Genomic DNA, 16,144 nt, shown 5'->3' with positions numbered 1-16,144 from the left:
GTCCCCTGCCTCCCCCTTGTGAGGATACCAGCAGCACATTGGGGCATGCTGTGGGCAAACCAATGAGAGCTGGGATGCATTTTGCTGGCTTCTCCCCATGATCATGCCTGCTTACTGTGCGTACCAGTGCGGGCATTGCACAGTCCCGAAGGCAGCAGCACCTTAAATAGGTAGCAGTGTGTCCAGCAACAGGCACTGGAAAAAGTGCACCATATGCTACAAATGACAAGTGAGCGAGAACATAAATGTAAGGGATGTAAATAGCAGGGGGAAAAAAGAAAAAAAAAAAAAAAAAGTTGTTTAGGGGCAGGCTGGGAAGATGGGACTGAGCAGTGGGATGAAACTGAGCAGGCAAAAAGGCGTACGGCCTCGCAGGGCGGCTTTCCCAGCCGTGCGTCACCCCGCACCGAGCTGCACGGCCCTCGATGGCGTGCCCCGCAGGGAGTGCTCGGAGTGTTTCCACCGCTTCTTATAGATAAGGATAAAAAAATGTATTTACAGGCCATGCAGCAGGTTTAGAAGATTTTAGGCTTTTGCATGATAAAGAAAAGGGGAAGCTGGGCTTTCCTGCGGAACAGATGCACATTCAGCGGTAGGACCCGAGAGCTGCTGTGCCCCTCCTGGCCCCCGGGCCGAGCCCACCCCCCGGGCTGCCATGGCTCGGTGCGACGCGGCTGCACTGCGCCGGGGTCTCCCAGTTACTGTACCACACCTGGGACTATTCCTTCTGAGGTGCAACCACGTAGACCCAGGGTCTCAACTAGGACTGTAGCCTATAAAAGCTAAATAAATACATCTTTCCTAGCCACTGCTTGTGCTTGCTCAGAGTTTATCAGCAACAGTTTCCATACTCTCTTTCCCCACGCCATCCACAGTCAGCAGAAAAAAAAAAAAAAACCTTACGCCTCTCGACCAAGGAAAAAGAAAATTGCCGGGAAAAAAAAAAACAAACACAAAAACCCAACCCTAAAGAATACAAGAAAAAGCTTTGACACAAACTATTGGCCTCTCCTGCTGCGAAGTGCTCATCACTTCAGCACATCTGCTCGACGCCGTGGCTGACCCCTCCTCCCCTGCCAGCTTTCGGCTTCCAGCCCTGCTCCTTCGCCTCCCTGGTCGCCAGGAAGCCGTGGCATTTCAGGACACGCCGCATACAGCCTGACCAAGCATTTGGCCATGTGAGTTGCTGTTTTTACTGTTATTCTTTAAAAAAACACAGCCAAAAATCCGAACTTCGCTGTTTGCCAGGGCCTCGAGAACTGGGCTAGTCAGATGTGCTCTTGAGGACAGAGGAAAGCAAAGCATTAACTGAAGGAAAAAAAACAAAAAACCAACCTATAACAAAGCAAACAAAACCAAAGTCACACCATGAAGTATTTATTAAGAAACAAAGGGGGCTTTTTTCTTCATTTGTAAGAAACACTTTAAAGCAAGTGCCCTTTCAGAGATTGAAAAGCTGTATCAAATGGTAACATTGGTTTTGCATTATTGTACATGACATTAAAAAAAAAACCAACCACATCTCACAAACATCCTTTTATTACAACTCAGGTTTCTCTGCCTTCAGTTGTAAATTAATTTCTACACTTAAATTTAACTTATTCTTTTTTTTTTTTTTTTTAAACAAGTAAACAATATACAAAGAGATTCACCTGAATTTCATAGGTCAGAGGAGGTGTCCTTGCCAGGGCACGGGCAAGGCAGGCAGCCCGCACCGGGGGGTGAGAGCTGGCTTGGTTCACGGTTGGGAAAGATGACGGGCGCAGGAACTGGCCGCTTCCCTGCCACGCGATAACTGGCCGGGTCTCACCTGGGGCCGAGCACCTCCAGCTCCTGCCCAAGCCACCGGCAGCTGAAGGCATCCGAGCCCCTGCGCCTGACGCAAACGCAGCTTTGCAAGGGCGGCGTGACCCAGCTGCAATGCAGGCAGGTAGAAACCTAAATCCTCATGTGTGCGTTGGGTCCTTGGAAAGCCTGGCAGCCGCCAGCCCTGGTGCACCTACTGCCTTTAGAGCTCCCCCGAGCTGTGCAGAGCAGCCACCCAAGGCCACCGCCGCACTGAAGCCGCCCAGCCTGGCTGGAGGGGAAGCCGGGTCTCGTAAGCCAATCTTTCTGTCCAGGTCCTAGGCGCTGAACGGGCGATCGCAGCCAGGAACAGCAGACCTGGGATAAATCACTTATTCATTTTGCTATGTCGGTGGTGAAGCCATTGCTGCCCGCTGCGGGCTGCCTGTGTGGCATGTTTACAAGTAAACCGTTGGATTTGGCAATGCTTCCGCACGTATGCGTAATGTAAAAACAGACATACAAAAAATAGTAGTATCACAGTTATTGCTACATACTGATACAGTATCAGACAATAAGAAACCTTTTATCAGCTCTGGTCTGGCTAACACAAACCGCCGGTTTGGGTGTATGCCCTCGAGTCCTCTGGCACGGTGTTTTGGCTGAAGAACAAGTGGATGGAAATGCAGAGACCATGGGTTTTTTTAAGAGACAAACCCAGCCTTAGATAGTTTGTTGCATCCGGGATGATATGACAAATAGCACATGCTGATTACTCCCAGCACGCTGTTGCCTCTTCAACCTGGAGAAGTATCCCCCCTGCCCCCTCCCCCCAGCCAAAGCAAAGCAAGATGGAGCCAGCAGCTCCGGTGCAAAGCGTGTTCCATCCCGTCCCCCCCACCCCAGCATCACACCTCCTCCCCAACCCCCGTGGCAGCAGGGGGAGCTGTGAGCACCTTCATCCTTTGGTTGGGCTTTTTGCCTCATTTTTAATTAGAGCTGTGCCTTCCTACTCCCCTGCCCCACAGGTAAAGAAGAAAAGGGGATGGGTTTCAAACCTCTGCCACCCCCTCCGCATCCAGGTTGGGGGGAGGGGCTTTGTGTGACCCACACCCACCCCACAGAGCAGGGCTGGGGGCTCAGAGCAGGCTGGGGGGGGCCAAAGCCCCTGTTCCTACCACCAGACTCAACTGCAAGCAGGGTTTGGGGCTGACACCTTTGAGCGCGTTCGCACGGGTTTACTGTTTCATGGGAAGTGAGGTTAAATCAGGCGTGTTCGGCGTCACAGTACGACCTCTCTGCAAAGGCAGTTCCAGCTCGGGTGCTGCTAGCTGTACCAAAAGCTTTGCTGAGCACCAGGAAGAGCAAGCACCTCATACCCTGTTTTTAGTAAAAAGTTCACAAAGATAAAGTCTGTGCAAACCACTACTGGCTCCTGATCTTGAGGCAAAACCAAATCAAGTTCAAGTGCACTGGAAAGAAGAGCTAAATAATTCACGCTCTTCTAATTCCTACATAAATATCAGGGACAAGGAAAATTGGTCTTTGCGAGACTAAGCCTTTCGTGGCATTTCACCCCAAGCTGGGGGTGGGCAAGATGCCACGGGGGCTGGTACCAGCACCCAGCACGCAGGGATTGCACTGTTCGGCTCTCGGTTGTGATTGTCTGTAAAGCAACGGGAAACGTCGTTAAGGGGCTGGGAGAGGAGAAAAGAGGTTTCTTAAGTACTGCGGTCTCGTACAGGGTAACAAAACTCTTTCTACGAATTAATTAGGCAAATACTTCTGACCATGTCATACCTGAAGGGCACTTAATGGCTCCGGCATTTATCTCGCAAGTACAGTGATCTGAAATACATATGCATTTTCAGCGTAATCCTTCACCGCTGTAAATCATGCACTGGAATGAGCGTATCTGGCAACGTTAATTCAGAGATATCATCCTACAGTTTCTGGCAACGGACCCCGATGAAAATAAATGGTTTATAAACACTGTCTGACATGCATGAGCCTTTCAAAATTATTTACAAGTGATGTTCTGGGAGCTTCGTTACGAGAAAGTATTTCTCCTCCATTCAGTTTAGATATTAAAATCTGCCGGGTGGGGAGGGGGAGGAAGGCGTCAGCGCTACACAGTCACAGCTGGGTACATCTTCTGTTCGCTGTTGGCGTGCGGGTAGGGAGTCTGGATCTGCCTGTAGCCGCTCTGCAAACCGTCGAGGAAGGGGGGCACCGGGGTCAGCGGCATTGAGTCGTGCTGCACGGCGTAGCCCACGTACTGGGGGTGCAGGTACTGCCCCTGGTGCGGCACGATCTGGGTAGCCTGCTGGCAGTTCAGCACCGAGAAGTTTGTCGGCATGTTGACGTAGACATTATTCATGGTCCCTTCTGGCAAACAGCAGTTGGTCTGGGACCTGGTCGGGGGGGCTCTGGCCCCCGAGTTGGCGCTGGAGCTGGAGCTGGCAGCGGTGCTTGACTGGCGGGAGGAGGAGCCCCGGGAGGTGCTGGCACTCGGGATCATGGGGATGGTCTCCATCAGGCGGGTGCCCCCGGGGGCTCGGCTCTGCTGGGGCTCCTGCTTGGGCCGCAGGCATCTACAGCAGCAAGCTGCCACCAGCGACCCCAGGATGATGAAGGCGACAAATACGGATCCAACGATAAGGAACGGCACATAGATGGGCACTGCAACAGCAAGAAAAACATCGTCACTGGGGGACAGGGACAAGCAGCTCCGGCAGAAGGCCCCGTCCCCCGGCGGCTGAGCCCACCTCTCCCCAGCACAGGTCAATGCAGGGTAAGCACTAAAAGCTGTGTGTGCAGCCAAGCGTTTTGTACAGGGAGGATGAAAAGGGCTGCTAACGCCAATGGCTGGAGTTTCCAAAAGCATCTTTAAAGTTATTAGCAGGGAGGAAAACTCCACAGTTCTCGCCTTGAGGGAAGATGGCTCGCTCCCGTTGATGGTGGTCTAGCCCACATCTACCACTGCTCCACATCTCACCAGATCTCCTCTCCAATATGTCCCACTAGAAAAATCAGGCAAGAGAATGCTGGGTTTGTAGGGAGACACTTTGGGGGCAGGATCCCTGCTCAGGGCTTGGGAGCACAGGGTGGCCAAACCCAGTGCCGCATGGCATCCCTCCCCATCACCAGCCCTCCCCAGCCACCGTCCCCCTTGAGGCAGGGGGACAGCCAGGGGGACAGCCAGGGGGACAGCCAGCCTGCGGCCCTGGGGCTGGGCATCCAGCTGCTCCGCACTTCAGCCACTTGGGGAGAAACCACGGGGTGGGTGGTGGGGCGACAGCACCACACTCCAAAGCTTCGCTACAGGCATCCCTCCTCGCAAGGCTTAAAGAAGGGACTTAAGGACAGGAGGAGTGAGGGAGGGTGAGGGGTGGGAGCAGAAAGTACAGGCGCTGCTTCAGCAGTGGGGTTGGGGTCCCAACAAGGCTGATGGCAAATGCCATCCTTGGAAGGGCCTGGGCTCTGGTTGCTCTTCACTCCCCAGGAAAAAAAAAAAGCTGTTTTCTCCGCCTCAGTAAGAAATCTGCAGAGATATATCCAGGAATAAAGAGGGGAAGGTGCCTCCCTTCAGTGCTTGCAAATGCTCCCAACAACATGCCTGGGCTTCATCATTTCCACCAAAACCCGGCAGCCCTGAGAGGCAAGCAGGGCTGGGGACCCCCACCTGGCCTGCCCTGATGCGCCCTGGGCACACCTTGAGGGAACATGGCAGGGGACATGGCTGGCCCTGCTGCTACTTAACCAGCACCAGCACGGGGCAACGGCTCCCAAACTTGCTGAGCAGTAAATATTAATTGTTAAGAAAAGTAATTGCCAAGAAAACACCTTGTTCTCCAAAGTGCCGAGGGAGTCATCTGTCCGCTCAAGTCAGAACAGCTCCTTGCACAGCTGATTATGCAGAGCCAGTTATTAACCAAAAGGCCACATTTCTCCCAGCATTTTAGCACTCTTTAAACAAAAGGCTTGCAAAAAATTGTCAATACTTCCGCGCTCGGTGATACGGCAGCTCTCGAGCAGGTGCACGCACTTGCTACAGACTGTAACGCACAAGTTTGCCGAGAATAAATCTGTCCTAATTATAACATCACTCCAGGCTACTTCTAGCGTGTGCAGCACGCGGGGATGGCAGCAAGGGTGCTGGAAGGCACTGGGGCTTTTTTTTTTTTAAACAGCAGTAGAAAGACTTGAGTTTAATCCTTGAAATTCAAATCCCGTAGAAACCGGTCCTAAGCGGAGTATCTGAGCTGGAAGGATGCATACGATTAAAGCGGGGACCGGCCAGAAGTAGCTCTGAAATCTCACGTCACTTTTTTTTTTTTTTTTCCCCCTCGCTCCTTTGGGTCTTTTCTTTTTTTTTTTTTTTTTTAAATTGTGGAAAGCTGCGGTTTTGGAGTAAGAGACTCATGCCATGCTGGATATTTGGAACTGAAGGTGCTAAACATGAGCAATCGTTCAGCTGGGTCCCCCAGGTCACTTGGTCTTCTTGGTTGAGTCCTTTAAGCCAACTGCTAAGAAGCACAAGGATATATTCTTTGCCATCACCCTAGGTTTATTACAAGCTGAGAACTTTCAACTTACACCAGAGGCCTAGCAAATGCTTCCTTTGGCTTTGCTACTTGTTTTAAAATAAAAGCTTTTACCTAAAAAAGCAAGCCAGATTAACAACTAAGTGTTTCCCTTTGCAAAGACAGCCCTCAAAACCTGTGTCATTAGGTTTGTAGAGTAATTGTCACAACACTTCAATAACTCACCTCTTGCTTGCTTCCCATACTTCCTCACAGTCTTACTTAATGTTTCTATGCCACAGCAAGCAGCTTTCTGCCCCTCTAGTTCAGGGGCTGAGGTCCAAGAAGGAGGAATTCTGGACAGCAGAGGCTCTTCAAGGGATTGTATTGAGAAGAAGCGGATGCCAGACAACTGTGAATGCCCTGCCTGGCTGATAGGCATTGATGGTGAGAATGTCCTTGCTCTTCCTACAGTGATTTTACTGTATCACAACTTCATTCTCCCATCCCACAATGGGATTTCTTGGTAGAGCCCCTGTAAGGAAGTGAGAGATACACTGCAAATCTAAGTGTGTGGTTTTTGTTGTTGTTGTTGTTGTTGTTGTTTTTAAAGTTGGGTTGTGGTTTATGGCTTTTTTGTTTGGGGTTTTTTTTTTGTTTGTTTGTTTGGGTTTTTTTGGTTTTGATTTTTTTTTTGTAACATATGGTAGGATTTAGGAATGTTTGATTTCCTTCTCGGTGGACTATGGTGACTTTCAAACATGTTGTGAAATTGCGACTATATAGTGTAAAACTTCATTTGGGAAACTGGTCACAGGGAGACCCTGCAAATAAACTGTAACTCCAGACATGTGGCTCTTTCACATAGCAGTTTTCATGGTCTTTTTGTTCACCATTCATATTTTAAGTGTCACTTTTATTAGAACAGAAAAGTTTGTGTTGTCTTCTGTGACTGTTCATAAACTGCTGCAGGCATCTTCTTAGGTAACTTCTGGAAGTTGCTAAAGGAATATTGGAAGGAATGTAACTGAGTAGCAGGCAACCTGCAGTGTAAATTTCTTCGCTCCCTCAAACACGGCCGAGCTGCCGAAGCGCCCGTGGAGTTCGGCCCGCACGGCGGGAGTGGAAAGGGCTCGCGTGTCGGCACGCAGGGCTCCCGCTCACGAGGCGTCTCGCAAGAGCGAGAAAGCGCCTCTTGCAATAAAAAGGCGGAAAACGGGACGGGCTCCGGTAACTGCCGCCGGCTTTGAGTCCTGCCGCCAAGTCCCTTCGCTGCAAGGAAAGTGACCGCAAAATTTGGTTTATTGGTCTCATTCTTTCAAGCTTTTCTTCTTCAATTAAATTATTGTCTTTACTAATAACCTACCAGTCCTTCCCCCTCCGATTTCGTCTCTCTCTTTTGTTCTCACTCCTTTCAGCCGCTCCCGGACAGCTGCAGGCTTTCACAGGGGTATTAGTCTGGCCCAGCAGATTCTGGTCAAATTACAGCCCAGGTAATTGCGTTTTGCCCCCTCGGCTTTGCTGCCACTCCCAGCCAGTTATTTCCCAGCCGGGTCCCTTTCCCAGCTCAGGGATGTGAGTGCAGAGGTGGTTCCCAACCCGCCTGGTGCCTTGCCCCAGCGAGGATGGGTAACCCCGAGCAGTTTTGGGAAAGCTTGTCCTTACCAAGACGGAAAGCGGGATGGCAGTGGGACAGGGGCCGCATCGCCCCTATCAACCCAGCAGGACAAACAAGAAGAAACTTGCAGGGATCTGAATGACAGGGTTTGAGATGCTCCGTCTCAAAACCTGATCAGCAGTTACCCAGAGCTATCAGCTCCAGCACGTTTGGGGTGAGGCACACCCCACAGGCAGTCGTGACTAAGGACAGATTTAATACAATCGTCCCGCCTTGCCCAGAGCACCCATTGCCCGAGAGAGCCCCGTGCTCGGGGCCAGCGTCGAGGCAGGGTGAGGGAAGGGGAGCACCTGGGGAAGGAGCTAAAACCCACGAGCTCCCGCCCGTGACCTGTCGGGGTGCCTGGCAGCCCCCAGCGGCAGCACGGCAGCTCTCGAGTGCCTTCACACACAGAGGTCTCCCTACAAAATCATTCTGATTAAACTTTTACATTTGCGTAGTAAGAAAAGCAGCTGCTCGATTCTTTTGCAGGTGGCAAGCCGCATACTTTCCCAGCCCCATCCTCCAAGTCGGTGGTTCCACTGACATTCCAGTACGGTGGCTCTCTCTCAACAGTGATAACAGCCTCCTAGAAGACAGCCTACTTTTTATTTACCTAGCACATACGTAGCCCCAGTTAGCAGCCTTGATCACCACAAAATGTCAGCACCAGCTCCCTCGCAGGGATGATCTGTAACAGGTACTTGATATATTCAAGCTCACAGTTTGTCTCCACTTGTCTGGGCCAAGCCAGAGTTAACAGCACACCTCGCTATGCTTCTGTGAAACCTCAGACATGCGGCACTTTGCAAAGTGCTTTAGAATGGAGTTAGCAATAGACTAATTAGCAAAGGGTTTGGGTTTTTTTTTTTTTTCCTAGCTGTCTTTACAAGCTGATCAGGTAATATTCATATTATTTAAAATTCTAAGCACAAACACCCCCCGACAAAACCAGAAGTAGCTGCTCTGCAACTTTTTCACTTGCTTTCCCATGTCTAGCAGTTTCATAACATTAACTCGATCCTTTTCAATATAAACTAAACCCATCACTAAGGCAGCCCCATTCCATTCCCCATCAAACTGAGCATCTCGCAGCTATGTTAGAGCGGGCAAAGATTTTTAAAGCCTAGAGATCCCCAATAATGGTCACGTAGTCTATGAATGTCTATTATCTGCCTCAACTTTTTTTTTTCCTAAAAGTATCCAAGCTTCTACCACTACCAGTTGTAGCTTTCTGAGGCCTCTGGCTCAGTAGGAATGCTCTTGGCCCTTCTCAAGCCGAAAGCATGATTTCAGGAAAGCAAATAGCACGTTTTGTTTCAGAGTCGGCTGAAGAACTCGCATGCCGTTCTGTGTCTCCCGTGGAATCTTCTCACTTAGAGCAGGGAAAATAAGATTTAGAATCATAGAATCGTCTAGGTTGGAAAAGACCTTTAAGATCATCAAGTCCAACCATTAGCCTAGCACTGCCGCCCCACCACTAAACCCTGTCCCTAAGCACCTTGTCTACCCATCTTTTAAATATCTCCAGGGATGGGGACTCGGCCACTTCCCCAGGCATTTGTTAAAATGACTTTTGTTAGTTGCCTGAAACAGATAAAGTGCATTTTCTGTATCATTCTTAACACTCTAAGCTGCCTGTGCAGCAGCACAGGGGGTGAGTGCATTTACAGCACGTCGCAACTCCGGCAGGCCCCAGTGTCCGGCCGTCGTGCTGGCCATGCGGGAGCGAGACCCGCACAGCTCCGTGCCCGACCAGGATGCCGATCCTCGCAGGCAAAGCTGCTGCTGGATAATCACTACTGAATGCTTCAGTGACCGTGTAAGACCGCAATCTTTTTTGCCTTGTAAATTCATTCAGTGACTGCGCTGACAGATAGGGTCCTTCCTATCACAAAGGCATTTTAGCTGGTTTACTACTACAGTCCCGCTACAGGTGGGAATTTTTAAGAAGCATCCATGTGCCTTCAGAACACGGTGCTTTGCTTTCCTTAGGTTTGCAAGGAGCTGTAGCAAATGAGGCCTGCAAATACAACTGCCTCCATCTTAAATGAACAACAACAAAAAGACATCAGAAATAGGAAAGGTGCGGAAAGAGGGATAACACAAAAGCATGTCTTTTGTCCTTAGCAGCTCCCAGTTCAACAGGGGGAAAAACCAAGGACATCCCACCTTGCATCTGAGCTGCGGAATGGGTTACAGGGAGGTACTGCAAACATTTGTCAGGACCGGCTGCGCCAGCATGCATTGGACGGGAAGGAAAGAGCAAGGACAAATTCGAGGAAGCCGTAACAATAAGAAGTAAGAAACAACAGTCCCTCTCCCTCCCTCTTGGGTGCCCATCCTACAAATTCTCCAAGACAAAACAGGAACACAGAGCTGTCACCTTGTTCTGCATCTCCATCTATTTTGGTTGGACCCTCTGAGCTGCCGCGAGCTTCTGCGGGTGTGTAAGTGGCTCTCGCTGTTAGGGATGTTTTGCTTTCCCTATCGTATTTCCAGCCCGCGCTCTGCAACTTGCCACATTCCCTCGCTGGTAAGAGAGACGCGGGACTGGCAGCAGCTCCTATCCCGCTTTCCTTCCAAACCCTTGGAGATAAGCTTTAGACGGTGGATGGATACTTTCTTCTCTTCCCCTTTGGGATATCCGGGTTCATTCTTGGCACCCTAGCCACTGGGTACAAGTGAGATTACCTGCTTTTCATTGCCTAGCCCTGGATGCCAAATAGGCATTTATGTACCTTTCTCATTATATTTAGGAAGTGTATCTACCGTTACATCATTACTGTCAAACAATTTTGCAACCTCATCTGAAACCTTAAAAATCTGGATTTTGGAATTACTTTGGCTCTGCAATTGTGTCCACAACGTTGCAAATCAGGACTGTAAATTAAAACTCGTAACGTGAGGTCTTCTCCCTCCCTTCTTCCAGACAAAAGCTAGAATTCACCATCGCGGCACGATCGTTAGGCCACTTGGCGTGAAAAAGCCAGGCCACGCTTAGTGCAAGAGCTGGATTTATTGCAGTTTGTGCACTTGCACAGTGCAGCTTAACACTTCATCAGTAGAGATTCCTCTTCCTGGTAATATAAAGTAATGGAATCAATCCCCATCTGAACACTGAGTATGTAGGGACTTGGTTATTTTAAAAAAAAAATATTTGTTTTGTTGTTTGGGTTTTTTTAAACTTATAAGCAAATTGCCTTGGAGTCAGAAATCCCTTGCATCATGTACGTTTATCCCAGCAAAGTCGTTTCTCAGGTAAAACCGTATTTCCCACTGATAAAGCAATGCCTTGCTGCCCCCATGTGAGGTTAGTGGGAAGGGTAGCGCTATTGAAATGCCATCGCTATGGGTTTTGCACGGAGAACTGTTGTCATCAAGAGTGCAGTCCTTACTGACAGGATACGCTAACTCAATTTCCCAGATGAGGGTAGTTACCAGAATCTATGAGCTTAACTTAGTAGGGTTTCCTCCTCTCCCTGCCCTGGTTATTAGCTGCCTTTTACTCCAGTGTAGCTACACTTGTGGTATTATTTAAACACCAGCAGTACATTTAAAGGCCCAAACTGCTTCTCCGATTGTGGTATTAACTTGCATAAGCCGGACTGTTTTTTATCTCTGCTTAGGGAACATATTTAATATCTACATTTTAAAATACACGTGTATTCATAGCAGAACGGCTTTCTTTTATTGGCGCTCATTTCCTGGAAAATAATTAGAACAAGATGACCCAAGGAAAAAAGAAAAAATCTCACAGAAAGAGTCAAAGGACTGTAAAAATTTAACCTCAAATGAAATGACATGAAATTTGTGCGCTCCTCAAGGGCTGGGCTGCAAATCTGCAGTGGCTGCTCCGGCACCAGGCACATCGGTACCCGAAGCTCGGTGTCTGCTATCAGCGCTCGCTGTCTGGGCGTTGGCGGCAGGGACAGCAGCCATCAGCCTGGCACCACGGTATCACAGCCCGCGCAGACACCTCCGGTATCGCGTGGCTGGCTCCAAAACGCACCGCTGCCTCGATAACGGCGTTAAGGGATGCAGGCGGAGGGGAGCGAGGTGACCAGGTGACAGTATCTGCAAGCGCTCGGGGACATCTCCCTCCCAAATTCGCGAGGGCAATGTTGCAAGGAGGAGGAGGCCGTTTCTCAGAATACATCCCCCAGTTTCACCAGCGAGCCCCGTCAGACTGGGGCTTTGGGGAGTTTGTTAGCATCGTCCAACTCCTCGGCCGTGATCGATACAGCTGCCGTGCTCTTCTCCCAGGGGCCTTAGTAAATCGAGGTTTTTTGGGAGTTCCCACTTACTGCAGACGCAACAGATTCCTGTTACAGCATAACAGACACAAAGCTGAAGCGCACACCTTCAGATGGAAAGGGGGGGACGTTTCCTAATCGAATCATTATTTCTGCTGTAACCAACCCCTCGAGCCACTAGCAAAAAGGAAAGAATTTTAGCTTTTTTTCCCCTCCTCAGGCAAGAAGAGAGGAAGAATTGCTTATTATGGACTAAATCCTCTTTCCACAGCCTGCCCTCCCAGCGAGGCTGGCCAATTTGACAAGGCATCACCATTATAAAATTATTTCAACTGAAAGAAGAAAAACCCCAAAGTACAGGAATTTTCCACACCCACCCTCCAGCTTATGCTGTGCAGAGCATAAAGCATGAGCGTCTTATCGAATGCAGGGAGAGAAACAGAATTTTACTGTTGCTCACCTCCCAGCGCCAGAGCGCAGGGCAAGGATTTAGGCGCAATACAGGGAAAGCAGCATCACCGTGCAGCTGTGGCCCAGACCACTGCCTGCACCGTAAGATTAGAGCTCCAGACAAGAAAAAGGTGCTTCTCCTCTGGGCATGGTTCAATGGGACTTAAACTACAAGTTAATTTGCCGTTTTCAATTTTGCATTGGGATTATTAGTGCAGACGAGCAAGAAGCAGCAACTCTGCAGAAAATTCACAGTATTTATGAGAATATTTTCTAGATCAGGACATGTTTTATACTGCTGACAAAGGAAGTAAAAAGGACTGTAACTGCTTGCATCATTGCCATTTTACTTGACATCAATAGTATAGATCAGACACAACTTATCTTCAAGATGATACAACCTAGCAATGAGGCTTTGGATTTCAACACACACCCCCTCCATTCCCAGGGCTAACATTAAACGATAACATTCACTACTCTGCAGCAGTGTCTTGTTTTTAACGCTACTATTTCTGTCGCTGCTGGAGCGCTGTCACCCTCCATCCACCCCTCCATGTGCTTAGGGACATGGTTTATTGGTGGGATGGCAGTGTTAGGTTAACGGTTCGACTTGATGATCTTAGAGGTCTTTCCAGCCTAAACAATTCTATGATTCTATCTGCCTGAGCCCAGGATCTTACCCAAGTACCCCTTTAGCCCCGGTACTTCTCAGCAGCTCTGAAGCCTGGCAAGCCCTGGGACCACCGCAGCGGGGGTATCACCATGTCAGAGCAACAAAAAACAGTGGCACTGGCTGCTGTGGCAATAGAAACAAAGCGTGAGGAGAAGCGACAAGGAAGGTGACGCTTCTCAAGTGTAAAGTGACAAATTACGCAGAAAAGCATTTCTAGCTAAATATCATTACTAATAAAGTATAAATGTAAGCTCACAAGCATTTGCATTAGACCTACATAGTCAGTACAGCATCTCTCGCCCTGCGCAGGGCAATCTGGACAAGGCACCACAGCCTCCCTGCGGTTCCAGCTGCTTCTGCACATCTCTGATGTGAATAGGAGGTTGCTATTGGCACTGACAGAGCATTACCATGCCTGAAGCCAACCTAACTTTAAAAGCCTTCCCTCTGTACTCTCAGAGCAGAGCTCAGCATCAACTTCACTTTGCTACCACGGGATCAAGTAGGAGCTTTGCCCTTGCGGTCTGTACTGCAGAAGCTTCGCTAACGGCTGAAGCAAGTCTCGCCCTCCTGGGGGATAAGGCTTGCTTCTGGTTTGGCTGCCGGAGGTATGTGAACACCCGCCCGCTTGCTGAAAGCTATTCGTGCAGTTTGAGCATTACACAGCTACCATGGGGGTAAGCAATGGCAATGTTGGCGCAGCGGGGTCCTTCAGCTAGCCACCAGTTCCCTTAGCAGCCAAAATAAGAAGTAAAAGAACAAAAGACCATTCCTATTTCAAACTGATACAACATGCATTGCTAAGGCTCATTTCTGTGGCATTAAGACTAGCACGATCCTTTTGCTATCGCTTCTGTCTGCTCGATTTGTCCTCTAAATCAGAACCCCTGCAGCTGCCTTTGGCATTGCTGTTAGGATAAAGGAGGCAAGGCACTGGGGAGCTGTGCCCAGCACAGATGCCCGAAACAGAAAAGGCAACACACTGGTGAGGTAAAGGTATGCCCACCATCGCTCCTCCGTTGCTCTCCAGCAGAGGTGGAGAGTTGTCCCCACACAGTATACGAAGGCCTAGGGCAGTGCTGGCCTAACTGCTCACCACCATTGCATCCATTTACCATTTGGGCTCACCCTTTCCAAGCCTTATTTGAAAAGGCAGACTTTTTTTCAGTAAGGACTCCTTTCTCACACATACTGTACCTTATCCCTGGATAGCACAGCAAAAGCGTTCATGCTCAGAGGTTCCATTCCTTTGCGTGCACATTGATAAAGAAATAAAGGTAGTCTGAGCAGCCAAGAAATGCTAACACTGTTAACAGGATTAGAGGGTTTTGGTGTTTTCTCAGAGTAGCTTCTGCTTAGGTACTTAACCATGCAGTTAGATTAGCTTTAGCTACCAAATTCTATGTAGTTTGTGCATATTTTTTCCCCCAACGTTTCACCCAACTGAAAGTCTAGTCAAGCTGCCTCTCAGTTTTTTTTTCCCATGAGAACATACCCCTTCTGCTCTTATTGATAGTGCTGCAAGGGATGGCTATAAGCTCTTCAGAAGGGACAGGCAAGGAAGGAGAGGCGGTGGGGGGGCTCTGTATGTTAGGGAGTGTTTTGATTGTACAGAGCTTGTGGTGCTTATGGGTGAGGGGGAAGGCCAATAAGAAAGATATCCTGTTGGGAGTCTGTTACAGACCACCTGGCTGAATATGAGCCAGCAGTGTGCCCAGGTGGCCAAGAAGGCCAATGGCATCCTGGCTTGTATCAGGAATAGTGTGGCCAGCAAGAGTAGGGAAGTGATCGTCCCCCTGTACTCAGCACTGGTGAGGCTGCACCTCGAATACTGTGTTCAGTTTTGGGCCCTTCACTACAGGAAAGACATTGCATTGCTGGAACAGGTCCAGAGGAGAGCAACCAAGCTGGTGAGGGGTCTGGAACACAAGTCTGATGAAGAGCGGCTGAGGGAACTGGGGTTGTTCAGCCTGGAGAAGAGGAGGCTGAGGGGAGACCTGATCACGCTCTACAACCTGCCCAGGGAGGTGGTCGAGTCCCCATCCCTGGAGGTATTTAAAAGAAGGATAGATGAGGTGCTTAGGGACATGGTTTAGTGGTGGGATGGCAGGGTAGGTTAACGGTTGGGCTTGATCTTAAAAAAGTCTTTTCCAACCTAAACGATTCCATGATTCTATGGTATTTTTCAGAATTTCAAGTTTCATAATAAATTAGTTTGATTGTGAATACTTGATTCTGAGTATTTCTCAATCATGTTTCTTCCCCTTTTTGCTACAGTAAAATGTAGCAGTCTGATAAAAACCTCATCATCCTAGCGCGCTTTTTTGACCGGGATCACCAGCTCTGAAGCATATCCTGTTACCACAACGTGCCACATTCAATACACAGAGCCAGCAAGGGATTTCTTGCCCAGGAGATATATACCAGCTTCTAATCAGAACTGGATTTTGGAAGCAGTTATAAGACGTTCTAGAAAGCTGCTGTCCTGCTGCTGCCCAAGCATGCGCCGTAGAGTGATACCTGCATTGAAGAGAAAAGGAAGAGGGAAATCCATCAGTCTGCGAAACGTTACTTGAACAAACAAGTAAAGTATCTTTCCCCTGTTCAGCTATCGACCTGTTTAGGACAGGAGTACGTATTCCAATTTTTCCATGCAAGTGTTGAACTGAACTGACCCAATATCCCGGTGGGGGCAGATCTATACTCAAACAAAAGTAAAACCAACACAGAACTTTTCTAGTTTGTAGAAACTTCTAAACTTAACCATAACCTGTTAATAATAAGTCAGAATTGCCTG

General features: G+C 49.0%; 1 protein-coding gene across 1 annotated transcript; it reads right to left on the bottom strand.

The window, feature by feature from the left end:
* Positions 1 to 2,747: 2,747 nt before the first annotated feature.
* On the bottom strand, positions 2,748 to 8,016 carry SHISA2 (shisa family member 2). The gene is made up of 4 exons (XM_009644902.2): positions 7,977 to 8,016; positions 7,476 to 7,583; positions 6,558 to 6,683; positions 2,748 to 4,467 (listed from the first exon to the last, which is right to left on the bottom strand). The coding sequence occupies exons 1-4, from the start codon at positions 8,014 to 8,016 to the stop codon at positions 3,914 to 3,916; spliced, it is 828 nt and encodes a 275-aa protein (XP_009643197.1). The 3' UTR covers positions 2,748 to 3,913.
* Positions 8,017 to 16,144: the final 8,128 nt, after the last annotated feature.

The sequence above is a fragment of the Egretta garzetta genome, unplaced genomic scaffold (assembly GCF_000687185.1).
Source record: "Egretta garzetta isolate BGI_Z169 unplaced genomic scaffold, ASM68718v1 scaffold98, whole genome shotgun sequence".
In the NCBI taxonomy this organism is placed as follows: Eukaryota; Metazoa; Chordata; class Aves; order Pelecaniformes; family Ardeidae; genus Egretta; species Egretta garzetta.
The sequence above is the reverse complement of the archived record's forward strand: the minus strand, read 5'-3'. Positions and strand labels throughout refer to the sequence as shown.

Excerpts from the sequence above, each read along its gene's own strand:
- SHISA2 (XM_009644902.2), bottom strand. The coding sequence starts at position 8,016 with ATGCGGCCCCTGTCCCACTGCCATCCCGCTTTCCGTCTTG. Across the intron at positions 7,584-7,976 it reads CCATCCCGCTTTCCGTCTTG|CGAAGGGACTTGGCGGCAGG; the intron begins GTAAGGACAAGC and ends CTTTCCTTGCAG. Across the intron at positions 6,684-7,475 it reads TCGCTCTTGCGAGACGCCTC|AGCCTCTGCTGTCCAGAATT; the intron begins GTGAGCGGGAGC and ends AATCCCTTGAAG.